Source organism: the organism of the source record quoted next, unplaced genomic scaffold, assembly GCF_019419815.1.
Source record: "Pyrus x bretschneideri cultivar Hongxiangsu unplaced genomic scaffold, Pyrus_bretschneideri_v1 Contig71, whole genome shotgun sequence".
In the NCBI taxonomy this organism is placed as follows: domain Eukaryota; kingdom Viridiplantae; phylum Streptophyta; class Magnoliopsida; order Rosales; family Rosaceae; genus Pyrus; species Pyrus x bretschneideri.
Genome location: NW_025999811.1, coordinates 1316151 through 1337702, shown reverse-complemented (window position 1 = coordinate 1337702; position 21552 = coordinate 1316151). Strand labels below are relative to the sequence as shown.

The window sequence follows — 21552 nt, the reverse complement described above, 5'->3', positions numbered from 1 at the left end:
ATTGGCCATGTTACAAACTATTGACAAGATCATGGTATAAACTATTCTTGCTTATTGGAGAGGCTGATTCGAACTCAACTGCGAACAGTAAACAGTGGCCATGCCCTCCTGACTAAGCACTCGTATGACAGTGTTTTTAAAATAACTTAAGAACACTCTTGGTGAAATTGTTTTTGGCCTCCAACAGTATTCTGTAGGAAGCACTTCAAGTATTTTTCCAGGATTCACTTGCATTTTTAGTAAGGATTAGTTCTAAAAACACTTCTAGCAAAAGTGATTTTGGTCATTTTAAAAGTACACTTTCCAAACGAACCCTAACCGGTATAAAATTAACCTGATGTTTAACCATATGAAAATCATGTAACTCATATATCTTAAACGTTTACATACATAAAACATCAAAAGTAGGCCTACAAAACGCAACAGACACACTCCGTCCTTCCTATATCTTGCACTTTCTTTGTTATTCAAAAGCCAACACTACAAACAAAAGGAAAACTGCAGGACCTTTTAGCAGCGCATATGAGACAGCAATAGTAAGCAAGCAAGCCCTCCCCCGCCATAAGAGTCTGAGATGAGAGCTTCGTTCAGCTTTTTCTTTATCCTCGAAGAAGAAGACTGACCCCAAATGAAATTGTGCACCCTATAAGCCCGAATATAGCCAAGAAACCGTATTTCCTGTCATTTTACAATAACAAAGTGTAAATTAAGTCTGACATGTTATGGTGTTGGTCACATAAAAATTTGTATCATTGATAACTAAATTCTTATTGATCTGAATATATTATCGGTCAATATTTACAGTCTTATAATATAACATATCATGCGAGATAGATATTAACAAAAGAATATGGCTTAAAATAGCATATATAGGAAAGAGATCCTCTTCGGATCTCTTCCTCCAAAGCCACCAAATCAAGTGATTCGGATCCTTGAAATTTAATCTAACGGTTAAAAACAGAGAAGTTAACAAAAACTTTTAAAAGTTATAATAATTTTTAACTGTTAGATCAAATTTCAAAAGTTCGAATCACTTGATTTGATGGCTTTAAAGGAAAAAATCTGGATCTCTTTCTGCATATATACACACACACACACACACACACATACATATACATATATATATATATATACACACACGCGCTAAATAAAACCCTAAGGCCTCGTTTATTGAGAGGATGTACTTTGTAGGATTATTCACACTAAAAAATACAACTTTCAGAGTTGGACAAAACAAAAAAAATTGTCATCCATTTCTTCATTCAAAACACTTTCAATATAGTAAATAATTCCAAAATAAATCCCCTCTAACAGACGAGGACTAATAGTTCATCTACACTCCCATCTCAAAATTCTCGATATCTCCATTTCTCTATTATGAAAATGAGACGAGTGTACACTGGGTACTAATTAAGATCTATCTAGTTTGATTTCATCTTACAACATCCTTATCACTATTAATCGCACCCTTATATTATGGTGCTTTTATATTAAATGAGTTTATTTTTTTTTTTTTGTTGAGTTCCAAATTAAACGGATCCTTACCTATATCCAATAGCAATCTAATAAATTGATTTACCACATCTACATATGACTATTCTAAAATACGAATGATAAACTACAAATACTGATAAATCATCAAATTAGCTAGTGAAAATAGCGAAAGTAATTGGTAAGATTGTAAATTGGTGGAAAGAAGAGGGCATATATACCCGATGGCGAGGCGCTTCATGGGGTCACCGGTGGCGTAGCCTTTGAAGTAGAAATAGCGAGTGAAAGTGAAGAGGAAACCAAGGGCGGCGGAGATGCAAGGATGCTTAAGACCTCCCAATACCAGAAGCACAAATAACATAGGCATCATTTCCAGAGAGTTCTGATGCCCTCTCTGCACACAGTTGAACACTTTTGCATCTTTGCTCTCCGATTCCGACGCATACATGGTCGGATATGGCACCTTGTACCTGCGGCGGTGGTGACCATTTCCAATTAATTGACGATAAACGATAATCAATTTGACAAACGATAATGGTAATTATGCTGAAACTAAGGGAGAGAGATTCGAACTCAGCTACAAGGGCTACAAAGGTGAATCACACTGCTCTAACCAACTCGACTAATTCAATTCCAAACAAATAAAGATGGAATAATTACGCTAAATTCATTTACACGAGAGAGATTCGAACATAGCTACAGAGATAGATCATACAGCTCTAGCCAACTAAACTAACTCAATTTCAAACAATTAACAATAGGTGATAATAAATTTGACAAATGATAAGATAATTACGCTAAATTTATGTACACTACGAGAGAAAGATTCAAACTTATCTACAAATGCAGATTACACGGCTCTAGCCAACTCACCAACTCAATTCCAAACAATTAACAATAAATTTGACAAACGATGTAATAACTACACTAAATTCATCTGAAATACGACAAAGGAGTTTCAAACTAAACTCGCGTTAATTTAGTGAACTCGACTAAGGAAAGGAGGAAAAGATTTATGCATACCTTTTTCTGGCCTTGCCAACTTGGAAGGTCATCCAGAAATTGAGTAAAGTGTAGAGAACGACGGCGAGGACTACATAGCCGTATTCTTTGGGCAGCAATTCGACTGCAGAAGTCATTTTCTCTTCTTCTCTTCTTTACGTGGGTTTAATTTGGGCATTGGGTATCCACCTTTACTAGTCTTATACTTGTTTCCCGACTTTTTCTCCAAGACAACTCAAGAGTTTAATATTTCAACAGTCGTATATACAGAGGGCCACTTTGCTCACTGCTGACGCTCACTTTCATTGATTACTGTTCTTTTTTTTTAGATGACATCATTGATTACTGTTATATTCGTTTGATATAATTGTTTTAACAAAATTGTTATTTTTACTGTATATTTATATCATCATTTTTTATTATTTTCTCACGAGATCGTATGTGTTGATGAATTCTACTTTTATTATAGAGATGATACACATAATAGTACAAATAGAAGTGTAGCACTACTCTTAATTTAATACACAAAACTTAAAATTTAAACTAGAGATTTAACGGTGGTGCATTTTTGCTCATTACCCTAAAGGGTGGCAGTGCTCACCACCTATTTAGATGAGTATAAATTTTGAATTGTGTTTATCCACTGTACAAATGTCAAAATTTTAAATTTATCTAACGATAATAAAAAATATGCTAAACATTACCATCACTTAAGTTGGTGAGCAAAAAATTTAGGAAAAAAGCACCCATCAAATACGTTGACCCAAAACAACAAAATAAAAAGATAGCAAGTACATTAGTTTTTTAGAGTGGTTGGTTTTCAGTGATCGACTTTTCCTCCATGCAATGCATCCACCTTTTTTTTAAACTTCAAAAAAATAAAAACAATTAATGGTAAGTTATGATTATCAATCCCTTCTGGAACCTGGAGAAACACTCGCATGCAATGCATCCCTTTATTTTTGACATTTTTTTTTTATAATCTTTATCTTTGACATTAACTCCAATCAATTTTCCAAAGATTAATATTGTATGCAACAATTGTAACTACAAGGACAAAAGTGGACGTTTTCTACAAGTACCAAAATCATACATTTGGCCAAAACAAAAGGAACACGAGAACAAAACAAAAGGGGAGACTAAAACAACACTAGAAAGTAGCCATTACATACAATGATACAAGCCATAACATTCCACATAAACATTGTAAAATCCCCAGAGGCAGAGGGCCTAAACGCACGACGACGACTTAGCCTATATTTTGCAGAGTGTGCACTTCTGACTGCGACGCAATGCCTGATCGACTGTGTCAAACTTCCCAATTTTTCCCGTCGAAATGCTTAATCTCAACACAAGTGAGTGTTCCAGGATCAACACACCTAAACGTGATTGCGACCCCATCAGGGTTCTCGCGTTGATAATAGAATGAAGTTATCCCACAAACCTTACAGAACGTGTGCTTTGCCGTATGAGTACCGAAGGTGTAAGGTGTAAGAAACTGCTCAGAATCAATCAAAAGTTCAAATCTTTCAGTAGGGACAACGAAAGCGGTGGTACCCCTCATAGAGCAATTCGAGCAGTTGCAACTAACAGCCACAACACTGCTAGGCGCCTTCACTCGCCATCTTACATTCTTGCAGTGGCACCCGCCTTCATGTACTACCAACGCAGAGTCCATGCCTCACGATTCTAAGTCTTCAACAGTACCGCTAATGAGCAGGATTATTTCTTCGAATTTCTAAACGCACGCGTTCAAACCTGTCAATAAACAGCACATCATAACAATTTGTTGCAGTAGATGGAACCCAAATATACAATTGCAATTCCAGTTCATTCAAGTCGATCTTACTCTAGTTTAATGGTCAGTCAGTGCAGAATCGAGATTTAGATTACCATCTCATCAAAATACAAATCTGCACTTGAGCAGAATAAAATACAAGAAATAAAGATACCGAAAAATTTTCGAGGTTCGACAAAATTCTACTTACGACCTTGGAGAGAAATTGCTCACCCACTCACAGAATTCCCCGAGTGCTCACTCTACCCCAAGAGTTTCTCACTCTGACTTCTATTTTCTCTCTTCTGTGTTCTCTTTCAAATGCACTTACAGTGCATGGATATTGCCTTCACTTATAGGCATACACTAGCAACTATGCCAACAACCACGACCAGAAAGGCTTAAGCTCACATGGCATATTCGACACCCAGCCTACCTAGCCTACAACTTGCAATATTTTCCTCCACCAAGCCGAAAGCATTGAAGGAGGAAACTTACAATTATGCAATACACATAGTCACAAATGGTTGCTGCCATTTCCTTGTAGCATTCACAAACTTACACATGCAAAATTGTTGTCAACCCATAATTAATCCCTAATTTATGAGCCAATCACAACAGTAATGCCAGTTCATTGAGGCACCAACAAACTGGATAAGATAACGAGATCCAAGCATGGTGGGCTGGATGTGATAGGTTGTGATCAATTAAATGGACTTGAGTCCAGTCAGTAGTTTGCTGTGTCAAAATGTGAGATGAACTGGACTGATAAGGCCTAATCTCATCCAGCCCACCAAACGGACCCATAAAGGATTGACATCGAAGATAAGAATCAAGATGTGGCTCAAACAAGAAATAAAGATGTGACTCGAGATAAGACTCGAAATGTTTGTCCAAATATCAAATCTCTCATTGAGATAAAAACAGTATTTCATCAAAGACGTCGTAACAGATGAGTACCTACAAATTACAACACATCGATTGTGGTGGATGAAAACTACTGCTTGACTTGGAAGCTCAATAAATTAACAGGACAAACAATTACTCTGCCTTCTTATATGTAACGCCCTACTCAATCTGCAAGACTTGAACCAATTGTGCAGATAGGATACAGCGAAGAGAGCTTCTTCGCCATGTTCGTAGTGGGAGTGGCATTCCCAATTCAAGAGAGCTCCCAGGACTAATCCTAACATGCCCAAAACTGTTACAATATTTGGGTCAATTAAGATCATGCTACGTTTAAAGAAGTAGAAGAATCTCAAGAGGGCAGTTGAGGAAGAAACCACAGTTTTCAAACATTCTACTTTGTGTGTCTGTGAAGAAACCACAGTTTTCAAATTCGCATTTGACGAGAATCGAACCTAAGACCTCTTACTTACCAATAACAGAAATATCACTACCGTAGTATTAAATGACAACAGAGCGTGTGTTAAAAAGGTTAAAAAAAAATGTGTGGATAGCACCACCCTAATCGTTTTTTCTGTAATTTGAATTTGTTTGCTATATATTTATCACTCTCTATCCCTTTTTTAGTTCTTAATCTTCATTTCTCTTCTTCTTCTTCTTCTACAGCTAACAGTCCTAAGTCTTAATTCGTACACAATTTTTTTTATCAAATATTATGAAAAACCTACCCCCATTCCCTTTGGTTCCAACTTCCAAATGAAAACATATAATTAAGCAATTACAAAATATTAAAATTAAAACCAATAAGAAAACAAAAGCAGTAAGAATTGAGTAAATTGGAAAGAGAGGGAACCTGATTCCGCCACCGCTGTAAATCAAAGGGCATCTGGACAATATCCTTTGAGGACTTGTAGAACATAATGCCAAATTGGCAGCTGCTGGCGGCGGCGGCGGCTTTTGTGAGGGGCTCTTTAAGGGACGGCCCAGCCCACGGCTGAAGTAGCAGGCTGTAACCCATTCTTCAGCCCACTTATAGCCCATACTTCATTTTTTTGGTAAAAAAAATGAAAAAAAAAAAAAAAATCTTTACTGAATCAGCCAAAACAGTCCCGACATCCCTACCTTCTCAGCAGTCCAGCCTCCACTTTCTCCTCCTCCTCCTCCTCTGTTCTCACTCTGTAAGTCCTTCTTGTTATTCTTCCTTAAAATTAGGGGCTGAGTTAATTTCCTAATTATGTTTTAGGGAGCCGATTAACTTAGGAGCCAGTGAATTGTTTCGGTTAATACTCTGTGTATGTATAGTTTCATATTTCAGGAGCTTCCAGTTTCGGTGGCTTAACAGTAACAGGATAGATAAACTGACTTGTTTGATTTTCATAATTTGTTGTTTGACTGACTGACATGGTTGTTGTGACTTGTTGCTTTAGTAAACTACAACTTAAACTAGCTTTACATTGTTTTTCAATTCCATGGATGTTTGTTGTTGATGTTTTTTTTGTTTTTCTTATAAGTTTTTGATAATGTATAGCCGTGTTTAAAGTATCTACGAGATTGTCGATATTTCAGTCGAAATATTCGAAAAATCAAGGATGATTGTGGAAATAGGGTGAAATGTAAACTCCACCTTATTTCGGCGAGATATAGGAAAATCAATGAATATCAAGGATGCTTACCAATTCACCACATAAATTTTGCTGGAGCTCAATGCAGATTTCGAACTTTTGATTTTTTTTTTTTTTTTTGAGAATTTTTTCTCAAATTTTGACTAAATCTGAATGGGTTGATATACCCACCCATTGCAAATTTCCATAATTTCCGTTGAAGGCAATCAATATTGATATATCCATCAATATTTCAATAAATTCGCATATTGATATTTTCCACCTATATGAATATTTTAAGCACTGTATAAGTATGCATTTTGAGGTGTAAGGCTCATTACGCTCCCTAGAGTAGGCGTATCTTTCTTAAATTTATTGTTTCCTGCTTGTCAATGAAATTCACTCGTGCGTGTTATAATACCGTTGGATTTCTGTCGGGGAAATGATTAACGAAACAGTCTTGTTCATGTTCCATGTGGCAAGTAAATTATTATGAATATGATGGACAATGATCAATGAGACGGTCTTATTTGTTGCCCTTGTGGAAGCTTTAAAAGTAGCAATTATCAACGAGTTATGAGTGTTTCATCAGCATCGGGAAACAGTTCCCTTTTGAATTGGCAGTAGCCATCATGTGTGAAAATAAGTTTTGAGGAGTGAAATACTGTATGTTGGGTTATTTATCCATGATGTTTACTACTTTATGAAAACAATTTATATACTTTCTCTAATGACAAATTTGGAACTCTTGTATATGCTTTTTCTTCATAAGAATATAGTGGTCTTTACTATGTGGATATGCATGTATATAATATATATATATGTGTGTGTGTGTGTGTGTGTGTGTGTGTGCATTCATATCATTTGTATGTTAAACTTGTGCTGACTGCCAAGAGTTTCTGTAGAATCTGTAGGAAGCTTTTAAGGTATAGTATTTGGAAGTAAAGATGCAGGCTTGCGGTGGAGCTGCAGTGATGGGTTCTCTTCAACAACCCGCTTGGACCAAAGGAACAATTTTTTCAAACAAGGGGCTTACCGGCAGTGGATTTTCCCATCAACTAAAGCTCAATTGTGTGAAGCCCGTTAGATCTTCTTCTTACATAGAAGGAAGCTTGGTTACTGGAAGGCCATCCTCTTCTGTCACTGTGCCTTTGCCTGAAATTGGTGGTAATTCTACTCCAATCTGTGAACTGATATCAATAATTTCTATTTACTTTTGGTTCTATTTGTAAATTTTATTAAAATGCATGTCAAATTTTTGTTCTGAGATTTCTACAGCAGGAATAGTTCCGGTTTTTCAGATTTTATGGTGTTATATATAATTTTGATGTCGGTTTCTCTTAAGAAATACAAAAATCGAAAAAACTATCAATTTGCTCAGCATCTGCCAGAATGGTATTCCCTTATATTTCTTGGATTTGATGCTCTGTGTATTTATTTTCTTAATATCTACTTAGCATATAACTACAGAATTTCATTACTCAATTCTATGACGAAACCATCCTTATGAATAAATATCTTTAATAGAACCATATGTTCCGGCTCTATTTTCCCAACTTCTGATGTAGTATGAAGGGAATCATTGGTTAGTAGCAGGAGTTATGTCTGACTTGTTCATGAATTGTATAATTTGGTTTACAGGTAATGGAAGCAGTTTTGTAGACAACGGATTAAGTGAGGCTGACCCTGAGGTGCGTGCTATTATTGATATGGAGAAGCAGCGACAGTTCAAGAGTCTTGAGCTTATTGCCTCAGAAAATTTTACTTATCGGGCAGTGATGGAGGCAGTTGGCTCATGTCTAACGAACAAGTATTCAGAAGGTTTACCAGGTAAAAGGTACAGATACAGACTGAGAGTAATGTGAGTTCAATAGGGATCTTCCGTTAAAATTATTTTTCTTGGTGTAGCTCATCATTTGATTGTACATATCAGGTACTATGGTGGCAATGAGCATATTGATGAGCTTGAAACACTTTGCCAAAAGAGGGCTCTTGATGCATTTCACTTAGATGGAAAGAAGTGGGGTGTTAATGTTCAACCATTATCTGGTTCCCCTGCTAATTTCGAGGTTTATACCGCAATTCTTAAACCTCATGATCGTCTCATGGTAAGTTTTCCTCCTGGATTTGGTTTACTCTTTATTGGTGGCTACTAGCTATTAACATGTGCATGCAACTCAGGGTTTGGACTTGTCTCACGGAGGACATTTGTCTCATGGTTTCATGACTCCTAAAAGACGGGTGTCAGGCACATCCATTTATTTTGAGTCCATGTCATATCGACTCAATGAATCCACAGGTGCTGCATTTTGTTTCTGGATAAGACTATTTTGCCTTTCAGATTTATTAAGGGTGTAATTGTTATTCTTTGGAATGAGGTTGGTTATTTTGTAACAAAAACAAAATGCAGGTCTGGTTGATTACGACAAGCTTGAGGAAATGGCTGACCGATTTAAACCAAAACTCATTATTGCCGGGGCTAGTGCTTATCCTCGAGATTTTGACTATCCTCGCATGAGGAAGGTTAGTATTTATGTATTCATTCCATATAAATAAATTTAATTCGCGTAATGGATATGGAATTCATTATCATTTATAAGCATTGTGTTTTTCCTTGGCAACTAATGAATTACATCTAATTTGCATTGGAAGATTGCGGATTCGGTTGGTGCTTTTCTTATGATGGATATGGCTCACATAAGTGGGCTTGTTGCTGCTTCTGTGCTTGCAAATCCCTTTGACTACTGCGACATTGTGACAACAACAACACACAAGGTATTGTTCAAACTCATATATTTATATTTTACCAAATTTTTCCAAATTAAAAAATTTCACTTGAATGGACTCTTAGACATGCTAAAACGCAAATACTTCGTCAGTAGCCTCATCACATGCTTCCTTGTTGTAATCCACATTTGCATGATCTCACAAATTTAAGACACTTCTTTTCAGTCTTTAAGAGGTCCAAGAGGTGGGATGATCTTCTTCAAGAAAGATACAGTTCTCGGGGTTGATTTAGAAACTGCCATCAACAATGCTGTTTTCCCAGGTTTACAGGTTAGTTGTACTTCTTTTCATGATAACAAATCTCATCGATGCAATGCCTAATTATTTATTTATTCTTCTATGAATTAAACATTTATTTTGAATTTTGATGTACAAAGGATAAAGGCTTGAGTTCTTTATGCAGGGTGGTCCTCATAACCACACTATTGGGGGCCTTGCAGTTTGCTTGAAGTATGCACAGTCCCCAGAATTTAAGGCTTACCAGAACCAGGTACTGTAATATTTTTTCCTAGTGTAAAAAGGGTCGAAGACATGCCCTAAGTTAGTGTGGATACTCTACCTTGTAGGTGGTGTCTAATTGCAGGGCTCTTGCTAGCCGATTAACTGAACTTGGTTACAAACTAGTTTCTGGTGGAAGTGATAACCACCTGGTTCTTGTGGATCTCCGGCCTTTAGTAAGTTCCTAGTCCTAGATTGTTAATTAATTTACTTGTTTGGATTGATACTAATTTCTAATTGCTGCTTATATGAGAACTTGTCCTGAGATGTGGACATTTAAATGGCTTTTTTTTAGCGTTTTCTCATTTGTGAATGACATTATAGGATATTAATTAAGGATTAAAGTTATTATTTGGTCCTGTGCATTAGGTTATATACCCAAATCTTATTTTCCAATGTTATTGCTCATTTCCTTTATCGACAGGGTATCGATGGAGCTCGAGTGGAGAAAATTCTTGACATGGCTTCTATCACCCTTAACAAGAACTCAGTACCTGGTGAGTGTACAGGTCAATTTGGTTGAAAAAATTGAAGAGAACTTTTGGATTTCAGAATAAGGCTAATTTAGTTCATGAATGCTATGAAGTTTTACATGATCCATATTTGAAATAGTTGTATGCAAGTAATCATACGAAATGGACGTGTTTTCTTTAGTTCAAATGTAGGAAGATATATATATCCTGATAGTCTAATCAAGCCGTTTACATAATTTCACCCGATACGCTAAGGGTTCCAGACTTTTACTTTTGGTTTCAGGCCTATTTGGCCCTACTGGGTACTTGCCTAGTTTTGAAGGTCTTTATCTTTGAGCTATTTTGTTAGTGTAGTTCTGGTTTTTACGTCACTGAGCTATTTTTTGTTTCCTCTTGATCTTACACCTGCGATGTTTGATGACATAGGTGATAAAAGTGCTGTAGTGCCCGGTGGCATTCGCATTGGATCACCTGCCATGACGACAAGAGGATTCACCGAGAAAGAATTTGTAGCTGTTGCAGACTACATTCATGAGGGTGTGCAGATAACAATTGATGCTAAACGCGCAGCCTCAGGATCAAAGCTCCAAGATTTTATGAAGTTTGTAGCTTCCCCTGAGTTCTCCCTAAAGGACCGAGTGTCAGATCTGCAGAGAAGAGTTGAGGCCCTTACCACCCAGTTCCCATTGCCTGGAGTATAACTCAGTGGTTAATGTTATCATAAGGAAATACAAGGTTATTACTTCTGTTGAAACTTAAGTTAGCATGCTCTTTTCGGTGGATACTAGATATTCATCTTCGGTTTTGTTCCTGTGCGAAGGTGAGGAAACGAGAGTTTGAACTTACTATATCAATGGCAAGTGATAGGTTACTCAGAGTTGATGCTCGCTTAGTAAATATAGGGTAAAGCCTACGGTTGCAAATTCTGCAGAACATGAAATGGCAAAGAGAGAATGCCGTGTGTATCAACCCACGCACTCGTGTCGGCAGAGAAACCAGCGCTGATCAGCTCTGGCTGGCGGCAGCACATTCCTCAGATCGACTACGCCTGAAAGACTACATTTTCCAGCGTTGTAGACCGGGTTTTTAACATAAGTTAGCAAAACGCTTTTGCGTGGTGGGAGTTGTAGCTTGCCCATGCATTTGCTACAGATCCCTTTTTATACTGCTTTTCAATGTGACATTGGCGCTACTGAGTCAATGGAATTGACATTGATTCCTACATGATTAGGACTCGGATTCCACATGTTTTTATAACTGTCAAACTCGATGGTGACGACCTTATTTCCAGAGGGTGTGAAAAGCCGAATCAGAGCTAAATAAACCAAAGCACCCACTAGAATTGTGAGGGGATGTTTGACGACGGAGGATATGCCATCACCGGCATACGCATCATTCAGGGCCTTCATGACGACGGAGAAATGGGTTGTAAAGTCGGTGAGCCTCCCCATGCTGGCATCCCAAAGGCTCCGCCAACACTTTAGGAGGGGGAGGACCATCAACGTGATTCTTAGTCCCCCAGAAGGGAGTGCGTCACCTTGGAAGGTCATTTTCTTTCAACAGTTCTGATTCAAATGTTAAATCACACAATAACATGTAAACAAGCTTGATCAAGTTAATATACTCAGAAAATATGATTTCTCATTGCGTTGATGTTATCGAAGCTAAGGGTAGCTGTCTTCTTTTCATTTGGATAGTAAATTTCGAACATTCATTTTCTCGCCTTGCACATTTTTGTTACGTAAAACCTATATATGGTTATAATCTTAGGACAAAACGAATTTTATCACTATAAGAGGTTATTTTTTCACTTAGTTATCCTTACGAAAAGTTGTATGGATACAAAAGAACTATATTAGTAAAAGTATTAACATTAAAGAGATTTTACCGTACTTTATGTCATTTCACAGTAATTGTCTTTCTTTTCATTTGCGGGAGCATTAGATTAATAGGTCCCCCATTGGGCCTTGTATTGAAGATGCGAAAGTTTTTATGTCCAAGATATTTTAGCCCATATTCGTCTCGTCATCAGGCCAATGAGATGCACAAACTGGTCCTTTCCACAGGCCTTTGTAAATACATCTGCCAATTGGAAATGAGTAGGAGCATGCAACGGACTAATTATTCCAACTTGTAGTTTTTCACAAACTATGTGACTGTCAATTTTAATGTGCCTTTTATGTTCGTGGAAAACAAGATTCATTGCAATGTACAAAACTGCTTGATTATCACAATATTGATTGAAAATTTTTGTGGTGCTCTAAAACCTTGTAAAGAAAACAGGAGGCGCAATTGTTTTTTATTTTATTTTGTGGACAAAGGTAACTTTCATTACCAAGAGAGCACAATTACAGACAAAGGGGCCCAAATACACAGTACGCACAAAACAAAAGTGAACCCCCAACACTAAACAAAAGCCCAACCCGAGAGAAGGGCCTAAAACAGAAAACCCTACAAGACTAGCTTCCTCCGTCGCCGTCGAGGAACTGGCCGCTGATCCAGCATCCCAGGCCAGAGCTCTCACCAAACACAGCCCCAAAGAAGAAGGCTCCATCGTCCTCCATCAAACTCCACACAAATTAAAACCGCAGCCACCAAAGAAAGAAGCCAAAGGGAAAAAACTTTCCCCCAGCAACAAAGTCGAAAATGGCATACAATTGGAGGGTGGTGGTGTGGACACCATATGAGCCGAAGCTCTGCACACCTTCCTAGAAAACAGCAAACTGCGGGTGGAAAAGATGGTTGCAGAATCATACATGTGTGATAACACTGTAGGATTGAAGCAAATGGAAAAGTCAGAAAATGGCTTGATTAGAGTCATGGAGGTGGAAAAACTTGAGGGAGAAGAAGAAAAGGGAAAGTTGGAAGTGGGACTGTTGGATCAAGACCGATGGAAGGTTAGATTGAAGGTCGCAGGGGGGATCACGAAAAAAGATGGTTAGAAAAACAAGAAGAAAGCCAATCTCATAGAGAAGGGAAGAGAGACAAAAGAAGAAGAAGAAAAAAGGAGGCCACCGACCCTGGCCTCCGCTAGGACCGGCGGCAGAGCGAGTGGACGAAATTGGGAGCACTCACACACAGGTGAGAAAGTATCTCACACAGAGAGAAGTTCTCTCACGCAGAGAGAATTTTTTTCAGGAGGCGCAATTGTTTTGAATGAATTTCTTGATTTGATTCTTACCCGTATAAAGTATTGTATACAAGATCCACAATTTATTGACTTGCCATAATAATGTGGTTCAACTTTACTTTTGACGGAATCGAACATAAGACATTTCACTTACAAATGAAGAGGACCGTAATACTAATAATGTGATTCAACTTTACTTTTGGCGAGAATTAAACTTAAGACCTGTCACTTACAAATGAAAAGATGTACCACTTGACCTCGCTTACAATTTGTGGGATTTGACTCTAATAACATAACTGTAATAATATTTTCCTTTTTTTTTTTGGGTCTATATAATAGTATTTTCCTAATAATGCAATCCACAAGGATTGAAACTTGAGACAGCTACCGAGAAAAGAAAAGTAAAATGCCAGCCAACATCAGTTTTATTTATTAGTAATTTCCGACATCCAAAAACGTTTCTAATTAGGTTTGGAAGAAAATGGTTTGAGGCGCTCACGGGTCATATAGCCCTTGTTAGGAGCTTCTTCAAAAGGTACTTGGATTATTAATGAAAATTTGGGCTGATTAGAAGTGATGTTAAAATGATTAAAAATACTTTTGGTGAAATTATTTTGGGTTTCTAAATCAGTTGAACTGTTTTATTTAAGAAGCGTTTTTTTTGTAGAAAGTAATTCAAGTTTTTTTTTTTTTCTTCATGATTTACTTGTATTTTTATTGAGAATTGATTTTAAAAACACTTTCATCAAAAACTGTTTTCGATCATTTTGAAAACACTTTCAAACAAGCCCTTCAGCATGCTTATATTAAACATAACTCACTCACTCTTTCCAATTTTTAAATAAAATTCCCAAGTTGGGTACCCATCTAATTGATAAAAAAAATGACTAGATTATAAAAATACGCAACCAACCGACCAACCCATCTAATTGATAAAAAATGACTAGATTATAAAAATACGCAACCAACCGACCAAGCTCGTTTGAAATTGTCTTTGCAATTATTTCAGCCCATGTTCGTCGTCAGGCCAACGAGATGCACAAACTGGTCCTTTCTTCGGCCCTTTGTAAATACGTCTACCAATTGGAAATGAGTAGGAGCATGCAATGGACTAATTATTCCAGTTTGTAGTTTCTCATAAATCATGTGACTGTCAATTTTAAAGTGCTTTGTATGTTCGTGGAAAACAAGATTCGTTGCAATGTACAAAACTGCTTGATTATCGCAATACAATGGTGTGGAAGCTGTTGATTGAAATTTTTTGTGGTGTTTGATCTGCTAGGGTTTGGAAGGCTAGGTAATCAGGCATCGGTGCTCTAAAACCTTGAAAAGAAAACAGGAGGCGCAATTGATTTGAATGAATTTCTTGAATTCATTCTTACCCTATAAGGTGTTATATACAAGATCCACAATCCAAAGCAGTTTAACTGTTTTATATAAGAAGCACCAGTTTTGTGTTTCTTATAGAAAACACTTCAAGTGCCTTTCCAGAATTTACTTGCATTTTTATTGAGCATTGGTTTTAAAAATACTTTCATCAAAAGTGTTTTCGGTTATTTTGAAAACATTTCCAAACAAGCTATTTGGCATGTTTATATTAAACATAACTCACTCACTCTTTCTAATTTTAAAATAAAATTCCCACGTTGGCTACCCATCTAATTGATAAAAAATGACTAGATTATAAAATATGCAACCAAGGTCGTTTGAAATCGTCTCTGCAATTATTTATATGAGGATAGTTTCCGGTGCAAGTTACTGAAATTTCTAACAACTAATTAGTTAAAGCGATCAGACAATGGCTTTTTTTTTTTTTTTTTTTTTTGTGTGTGTGGATAATCTCCATTGATAAGGTCGAGCTAACATACAAAAAAGAAAAAAGAGGAGCTGGTTTATATTAGTTGTTTTCCTTTTGGCCAGAGACATCACCAATATGGCTGAGGCTGTTGTTTCGTTCGTCGCTGTGAGGCTCGGATACTTCATTCAAGAAGCCAAATTCTTGTATGGAGTCGGGGACATCGTTGACCGTGCACAAACCGAGCTACAGTTTATGAGGAGCTTTCTGAAAGATGCAGATAAAAGACAAGAGCATGATGAAACACTACGTATCTGGATTGCTAAAATTGTAGATGCTGCTTATGATCTCGAGGATGTAGTTGAAGCTTATACCTTGAAAGCGGTTTTAAAGAGGAGAGGGGGTATTACGATTACTCTGAAAAGGTTTTCTTGCATCTTGAAGGAAGGAGTTGACCTTCACAAGATTGGTACAGAAATTGAGAACATTACCACCAGAATTTCAAATTTGCGGTCGAGTTTGGAAACTTTCAACCTCAGAGAAATAAGGGAGGACGGAGGTGCCGCTTCCTTGCAATTGTACGAGAGGCAACAACTACTGAGGCGAAGTTACTCTCATGTTATTGAACCCGATATCGTTGGGTTGGAGGACAGTGCGAAGGAAGTGATTATGCAATTGATGAAGGAAGACAAATGCCTTGTTGCTTCGATTTGGGGCATGGGCGGCTTGGGAAAGACCACTCTTGCAAAACATGTCTATCATCATAGTGAAGTTCGGCACCACTTTGTTGGTTTCGCTTGGGTGTGCATATCTCAAAGATGTCAAGTTAGAAATGTTTGGGAAGCAATTTTATTTAAACTCATGTCTCCTACCACTGAGCAAAGAGAAGCAATTGCAAAATGGAGGGATGATGAAATAGCCCAAAAGATTTGTCTTACGCTTCAAGACTCAAGATGTTTGGTGGTCCTTGATGATATTTGGAGCATCGAGGCATGGGAGTCTTTAAAAGCTGCATTTCCACGCGGGGGAACAAGGAGCAGGATATTACTCGCCACGCGCAAAAAAGCAGTAGCTTTGTGTGCTGATAGAAATGGTTTCCTCTACCAACCCCGACCACTAAATGAGAACGAAAGTTGGGAACTGCTCAGTAAGATAGCAATTGCTGGAAAGGATGATACAAGTACTTCCTCACCAAACTCTTCTATGACTTTTTATTATTATCATTTTAGTTATCGCAAGAACTAATTTTGAAAAATATATAGCTTCTCTAGCTCGAATTCGAACTCAAAACTTCACGTGTGAGGATTGATCATAGATCAGGAAATGAAAATTGAACTCTAGAAAACAAGATGCATTTGACATTCAGTTTTGTTAAAGATATCAATTGATACCGATTTCATTCTATTTAACTACTGTTAGATTGATTGTTTGATGGTTTATAATTAGGCTAATTGCTTGCAGTAAGCTATTATTTGATTTATTCCTAGTTTTTCACATTTACTTGTACAAATTCTCCAAGACAATGCTATAAGAACTCTCCCGATTCTAACTTCTTCTTTTCTCCTCTTTTGTGACCTGCTTCCTTGATCCGTATAACTTATAATAAGATCCAGAAAACAAAGTTCATAATGTATTGTCATTTGTCAAGATATTGATAATTGTTTTCACATTTGGTTTTTGTTTTTCTACAATTAATTACTGATTTTCTAAGTGTTGTTAATTCAGTATTTTATTTTTTCAGACTCTAGAAGTTATGCAAAGAAGAAAGAATTAGGAAAGAAGATGCTTCGTCACTGTGGAGGTCTCCCATTAGCCATCACTGTGCTTGCAGGACTACTAGTTAGAAAAGACACAGAGAATGAATGGGATATGATGTTAAAAAATGCTGAAGAATACATAAGAAGCGGTGAAGGTCACGAAGAGGAATACGCTGGTTCACTGTGGGTCTTGAAATTGAGTTATGATGATTTACCGTATTACTTGAAACTATGCTTTCTATATTTGGCTCATTTTCCCGAGGATTCATCCATACCAGTGAAAAGACTAACTCAATTATGGATGGCAGAAGGTCTTGTACCTTTCACACAGCTAAGACCTGCAGGTTCATTGGAAACAATGGAGGATGTATCATACAGCTGCTTGAATGAATTGGTGGAAAGGTGTATGGTTCAAGTTGGAGACCAAGGTTCGATTAGAAAGATCAAAACTTGCCACCTTCATGATCTTATGCGAGACTTGTGCTCGTTAAAGGCGGGCGAGGAAAACTTTCTCCAGATTGTGAATTTTTCGCACAGAAATGAGGCAATGCATCTTTTTTCTTCTTCCACAGTAACCAAGGTTGCGTCAATGGGTAAAGTTAGAAGACTTGCAGTCTATTTGGAGGGGAGTGCTGATAAACTGGTTCCATCAAGAGATGAAAGTAATGTTCACATCAGGTCTTTGTCATACTTTACCCCGGTTGACTGGACACCAAGAAATATAAAGTTACTACGGCCAATTTTCAAGGACTTCAAACTGCTTAGAGTTTTAAAGTTGGAAAACATGACAAGAGAAGTAGAGCTATCGAGGGATATTGGGAGCCTAATCCACTTAAGGTTTATAAGTTTATTCGAGAGTAATATAAGACGGTTGCCATCGTCCATAGGTAATCTGTTATGTTTGCAAACTCTTGATTTACGCTTTTATGGTTCAGCAGTTATCCCAAATGTTATCTGGACGATGGACCAACTGAGACACTTATATTTACCCTTGAAATACAGTATAAGTGATGATGACAAACTAAGATTGGCTCCTCTTCGCAATTTGCAGACGTTAAAATATGTTTCAACTCGCGATTCTGATTTGAATGAACTTGCTGATTTGACAAGTCTTAGGATACTGTTTATAGATGTGTACGAATGTGATTTGAGAAATCTGGAGAAAATCTTCAAGTCTACAAGCCTCAAATTCAACCATCTTCAGTCCTTATCTGTGCGTAACTTGCGTGTGCAGGACTCGAGAGTTATATCAATGATAGTGTCACGTTGTCCTCAGATATGCAAGTTGCGTCTGCATGGGCTAACCACAGAGCTACCACATGACCTCCAGTGCTATCCAAACCTCATCAAGTTATCATTATTTGCGACTCATCTCAAGGAAGACCAGATTACAATTCTAGAGAGGCTGCAAAACTTAAGAGTTCTACGCCTTAGCCAGAGTACTTTTGAGATGAACACAAAGACATTGAAATGCTCTGCTGGAGGCTTTCCTCGTATTGAATTTCTTTCACTTCGCAGGATGCACGAAATAGAGGAGTGGATGGTGGATGAAGGAGCCATGCCTTGTCTTCGCCGATTGTATATTGAGCACTGTGGAGGCTTGAAGAAAGTTCCCGATGGGCTGAGGTACATTACAACCCTCAGGGAATTAGCCATCACTGGGATGTCAAAAGCATTCTACGGTGGACTTGAGAAAGGAGGAGCAGATTTCTACAAAATCCAACATGTGCCTTCCCTTGATTTTGGACCAGCCAGTGAGGAGTTTCTCTCATCACTTGGTATGTATCATAACCAAGCCAACTTCTTCAATTAATTCATTTTTGTTATCTATGTTTCAACATTACAGTACAGTAGTTGATTTCTTTTGTCGTACAAATATATAGATCACTAATCTCAATATACAGATATAAAATTCCGGTACAGGGAAGCATGAATTTCAATCGTCGACACACGCCATGATGATAAGGTAATTAGAAGCCCAAGCAAATCTTTCATGTTCCACTCACGTCAAGGTTGTTTGCTGATTCTATTGCGAATGGAAGAGCACAGTTGATGCACTAGTACTTGTGTGATATATGCTTTTTTCCCAAAACATTTAGTTGGCCAAACCAATATATCCACTTTGATTAATTTTTTCCATGGTATGTGCTTTAGCTCATTGAGTTTACTGGATCGTTTTGTTACTGTCTTGCAGAAAAAATTGAACGAGAAAAAGCTCTCTGACCAAACCGCTATAGTGCTGAAAGCCTGAAGCTCTTCAGAACCTGCATTGCTTGCTGCTCAAATCTGGTTAAAATTGTTGAAGGCTTGAAGCATGTTTTATATTTTACTTATAGAGTAAAAGTGCTTCAGTTAAAGACATCATCTTCACGTTGAGTTATTTCTTCTGTATTGATTGACTGTTATTTATAGCTTCTCAATTGTATAGCAAAAAACATTTATGTTTTTAGACCGTTTTGAACAAAAACATTCATGAAATGGACTGTTATTATACTCGACATGCGGTGACTCTCTCAAAGTGGGACTCCCTAAGGACTTTCTGTTACCTCATGTTTTATACACAATGTTTTATAATGTTGGCACAAAAATTGTGCCAAAAACATGAAGTGGTGGAGAGTCTATGGATATATAGTCCCACTCTTGAAACTTTTTTTAATTCCTACAGTTTGTCAAGTATTTGATTCTTGGAATGGAGTGTTTCTCAGTAACCAGGAGACTAGCTACACTAAATTTAACTTCGTTAAGCAGCATATGTACGTTCCTGTTTAACTTCGCATATCATAGTCACCAAATTTTCTCACCATGACTGATGCTTTAGTACATGAAGTATGGCCCTTATCTAGTATAAATATTATCTGATGAAAAACTTTTCCAAATTTAAATGAACATATATTGTGAAGTGATATGGGGGAACAAAATTTGATTGGTAAGTTTGACGAGTGTAGTAATGTTGTGTGAATAAATTTAAAAGTAACGGATAAGTTTACACATTTGTTGTACGTATGTTGTAAACTTGTAAACGATCGATGTTATTGTGACGCACTACGAAGCTAATAAAGGGTTACCATCGGAAGTCTTTGAATAACTAGTTCTTGATATCCCAAAAGTTGTATTTGATTAAGGGTAATGTTAGACAGACCAAATTTTTAAATAAAATTTTGTAAGTCAAATGATGTGGTTGTTGATGATTGAATTATTACTTAAGTGTTGATTAACGTGCTCATTTCTTATTGGTGACACATCATATGATTTGCAAATTTGGTTTAAAAATTAGTTTGCCTAGCATTATCCTTTGATTAATTCTTGAGTGATGATTACAATGAAACAACCAATGATTTAAATAAACAGATTACAATTCCATGGAACAACTCAAAGGACTATGGTAATTAAAACGACATTAATGAAAATTAATCCAACGAAATTTGAAAGATTTAATTATTACTATATAAATTAAACTGCATTTTGGAGGCTAAAATGACCTCATATGGCTAAAAATCATCTTATGTCACAACAAAGTAGTAAGTTTGAATCGTGGCGTTATTCCCTATTCGAAAAGGTATCAACAGCCTAAATCTAAGCTCGGACGTGAAATATGTAAATTCTCACTGCGTCTTTTTATCTTTCTACAGTCCATTTTCTCTTCAATCTATTCGACCATTTGTTACAATTTGTTTACATCATATTGGTGAACAATACTACATCAGTTCTAAGTATCAAATTGATGCAAAGAGCACAATTTTAATGATGATAGAGCAAATAGTTTATTAGGTATTGGTATGATGCCTAATCCTGCACAATACTAATCAAATAGTTAAGGCGTTGCATTCGCCGTTCTATCATCTATTTGTTTATTCTTAATCAGTGCTTTGGCTTGCCGGTTGCCACATATGTATACATATTCTTTTTTCCAACATTATTGTTGATTGCATCATACAACTACTATATATTAACATATGGTATTAATATGGCACTATTGCGTTTAACAAGATAAGGCACATTGCTTAAACAAATATAACCTCTAATATTCGATTTGACTTGACAATTGACACAGGTTAAGTAGATGCAAGGTTTTTCTATAATATACACCAACAATGGCGGATTCAAAATTCAAACATTTAGGGTCTTAGTGTTAAAAGTCTAGATTTCCCAAACTCCGGGAGGTCATGGAAGCACTTTGGTCCCATTGTACATCCGCTTCAATGCACTAGCATATGGGATGCACAAGTGCTTGAGCTGTTTGATTATAATTGTCAAAATTCAATTATGTAAATTTAACCGTCCAATGCACTAATGCATCCCATACACTGATGCATTGTAAAATTTTGCATTTTTAGA

At 37.0% G+C, this 21552-nt stretch overlaps 3 protein-coding genes and 1 pseudogene across 8 annotated transcripts; 2 read left to right on the top strand and 2 right to left on the bottom strand.

Moving 5' to 3' along the window:
• Positions 1–340: 340 nt before the first annotated feature.
• LOC103959890 (microsomal glutathione S-transferase 3) lies at positions 341–2672 on the bottom strand. The gene is made up of 3 exons (XM_009372265.3): positions 2515–2672; positions 1713–1961; positions 341–678 (listed from the first exon to the last, which is right to left on the bottom strand). The coding sequence occupies exons 1-3, from the start codon at positions 2628–2630 to the stop codon at positions 600–602; spliced, it is 444 nt and encodes a 147-aa protein (XP_009370540.2). The 5' UTR covers positions 2631–2672; the 3' UTR covers positions 341–599.
• An 849-nt stretch (positions 2673–3521) lies between these two features.
• On the bottom strand, positions 3522–6160 carry LOC103959891 (centromere protein V). Of its 3 annotated transcripts, XM_048574444.1 has the most exons (3): positions 6030–6046; positions 5231–5471; positions 3522–4251 (listed from the first exon to the last, which is right to left on the bottom strand). In XM_048574444.1, the coding sequence occupies exon 3, from the start codon at positions 4169–4171 to the stop codon at positions 3803–3805; it is 369 nt and encodes a 122-aa protein (XP_048430401.1). In that variant the 5' UTR covers positions 4172–4251; positions 5231–5471; positions 6030–6046; the 3' UTR covers positions 3522–3802. The 3 variants fall into 3 exon arrangements, with proteins under 3 accessions (XP_048430401.1, XP_009370541.2, XP_048430402.1); XM_009372266.3 differs by lacking the exon at positions 5231–5471 and having other exon boundaries at positions 6030–6160; XM_048574445.1 differs by lacking the exon at positions 5231–5471 and having other exon boundaries at positions 3522–4237; positions 6030–6143.
• A 68-nt stretch (positions 6161–6228) lies between these two features.
• Positions 6229–12179, top strand: LOC103959893 (serine hydroxymethyltransferase 3, chloroplastic-like). 4 transcript variants are annotated; one of them, XM_048574443.1, is made up of 13 exons: positions 6229–6354; positions 7683–7944; positions 8419–8614; positions 8711–8885; positions 8959–9076; positions 9188–9300; positions 9430–9552; positions 9730–9834; positions 9968–10054; positions 10131–10238; positions 10487–10559; positions 10962–11270; positions 11403–12179. In XM_048574443.1, the coding sequence occupies exons 2-12, from the start codon at positions 7725–7727 to the stop codon at positions 11234–11236; spliced, it is 1593 nt and encodes a 530-aa protein (XP_048430400.1). In that variant the 5' UTR covers positions 6229–6354; positions 7683–7724; the 3' UTR covers positions 11237–11270; positions 11403–12179. The 4 variants fall into 4 exon arrangements, with proteins under 4 accessions (XP_048430400.1, XP_048430399.1, XP_009370543.1 ...); XM_048574442.1 differs by having other exon boundaries at positions 11356–12179; XM_009372268.3 differs by having other exon boundaries at positions 7683–7941; positions 10962–12179.
• A 3281-nt stretch (positions 12180–15460) lies between these two features.
• LOC103959895 lies at positions 15461–19183 on the top strand (annotated as a pseudogene).
• The last annotated feature ends 2369 nt before the right edge of the window (positions 19184–21552 follow it).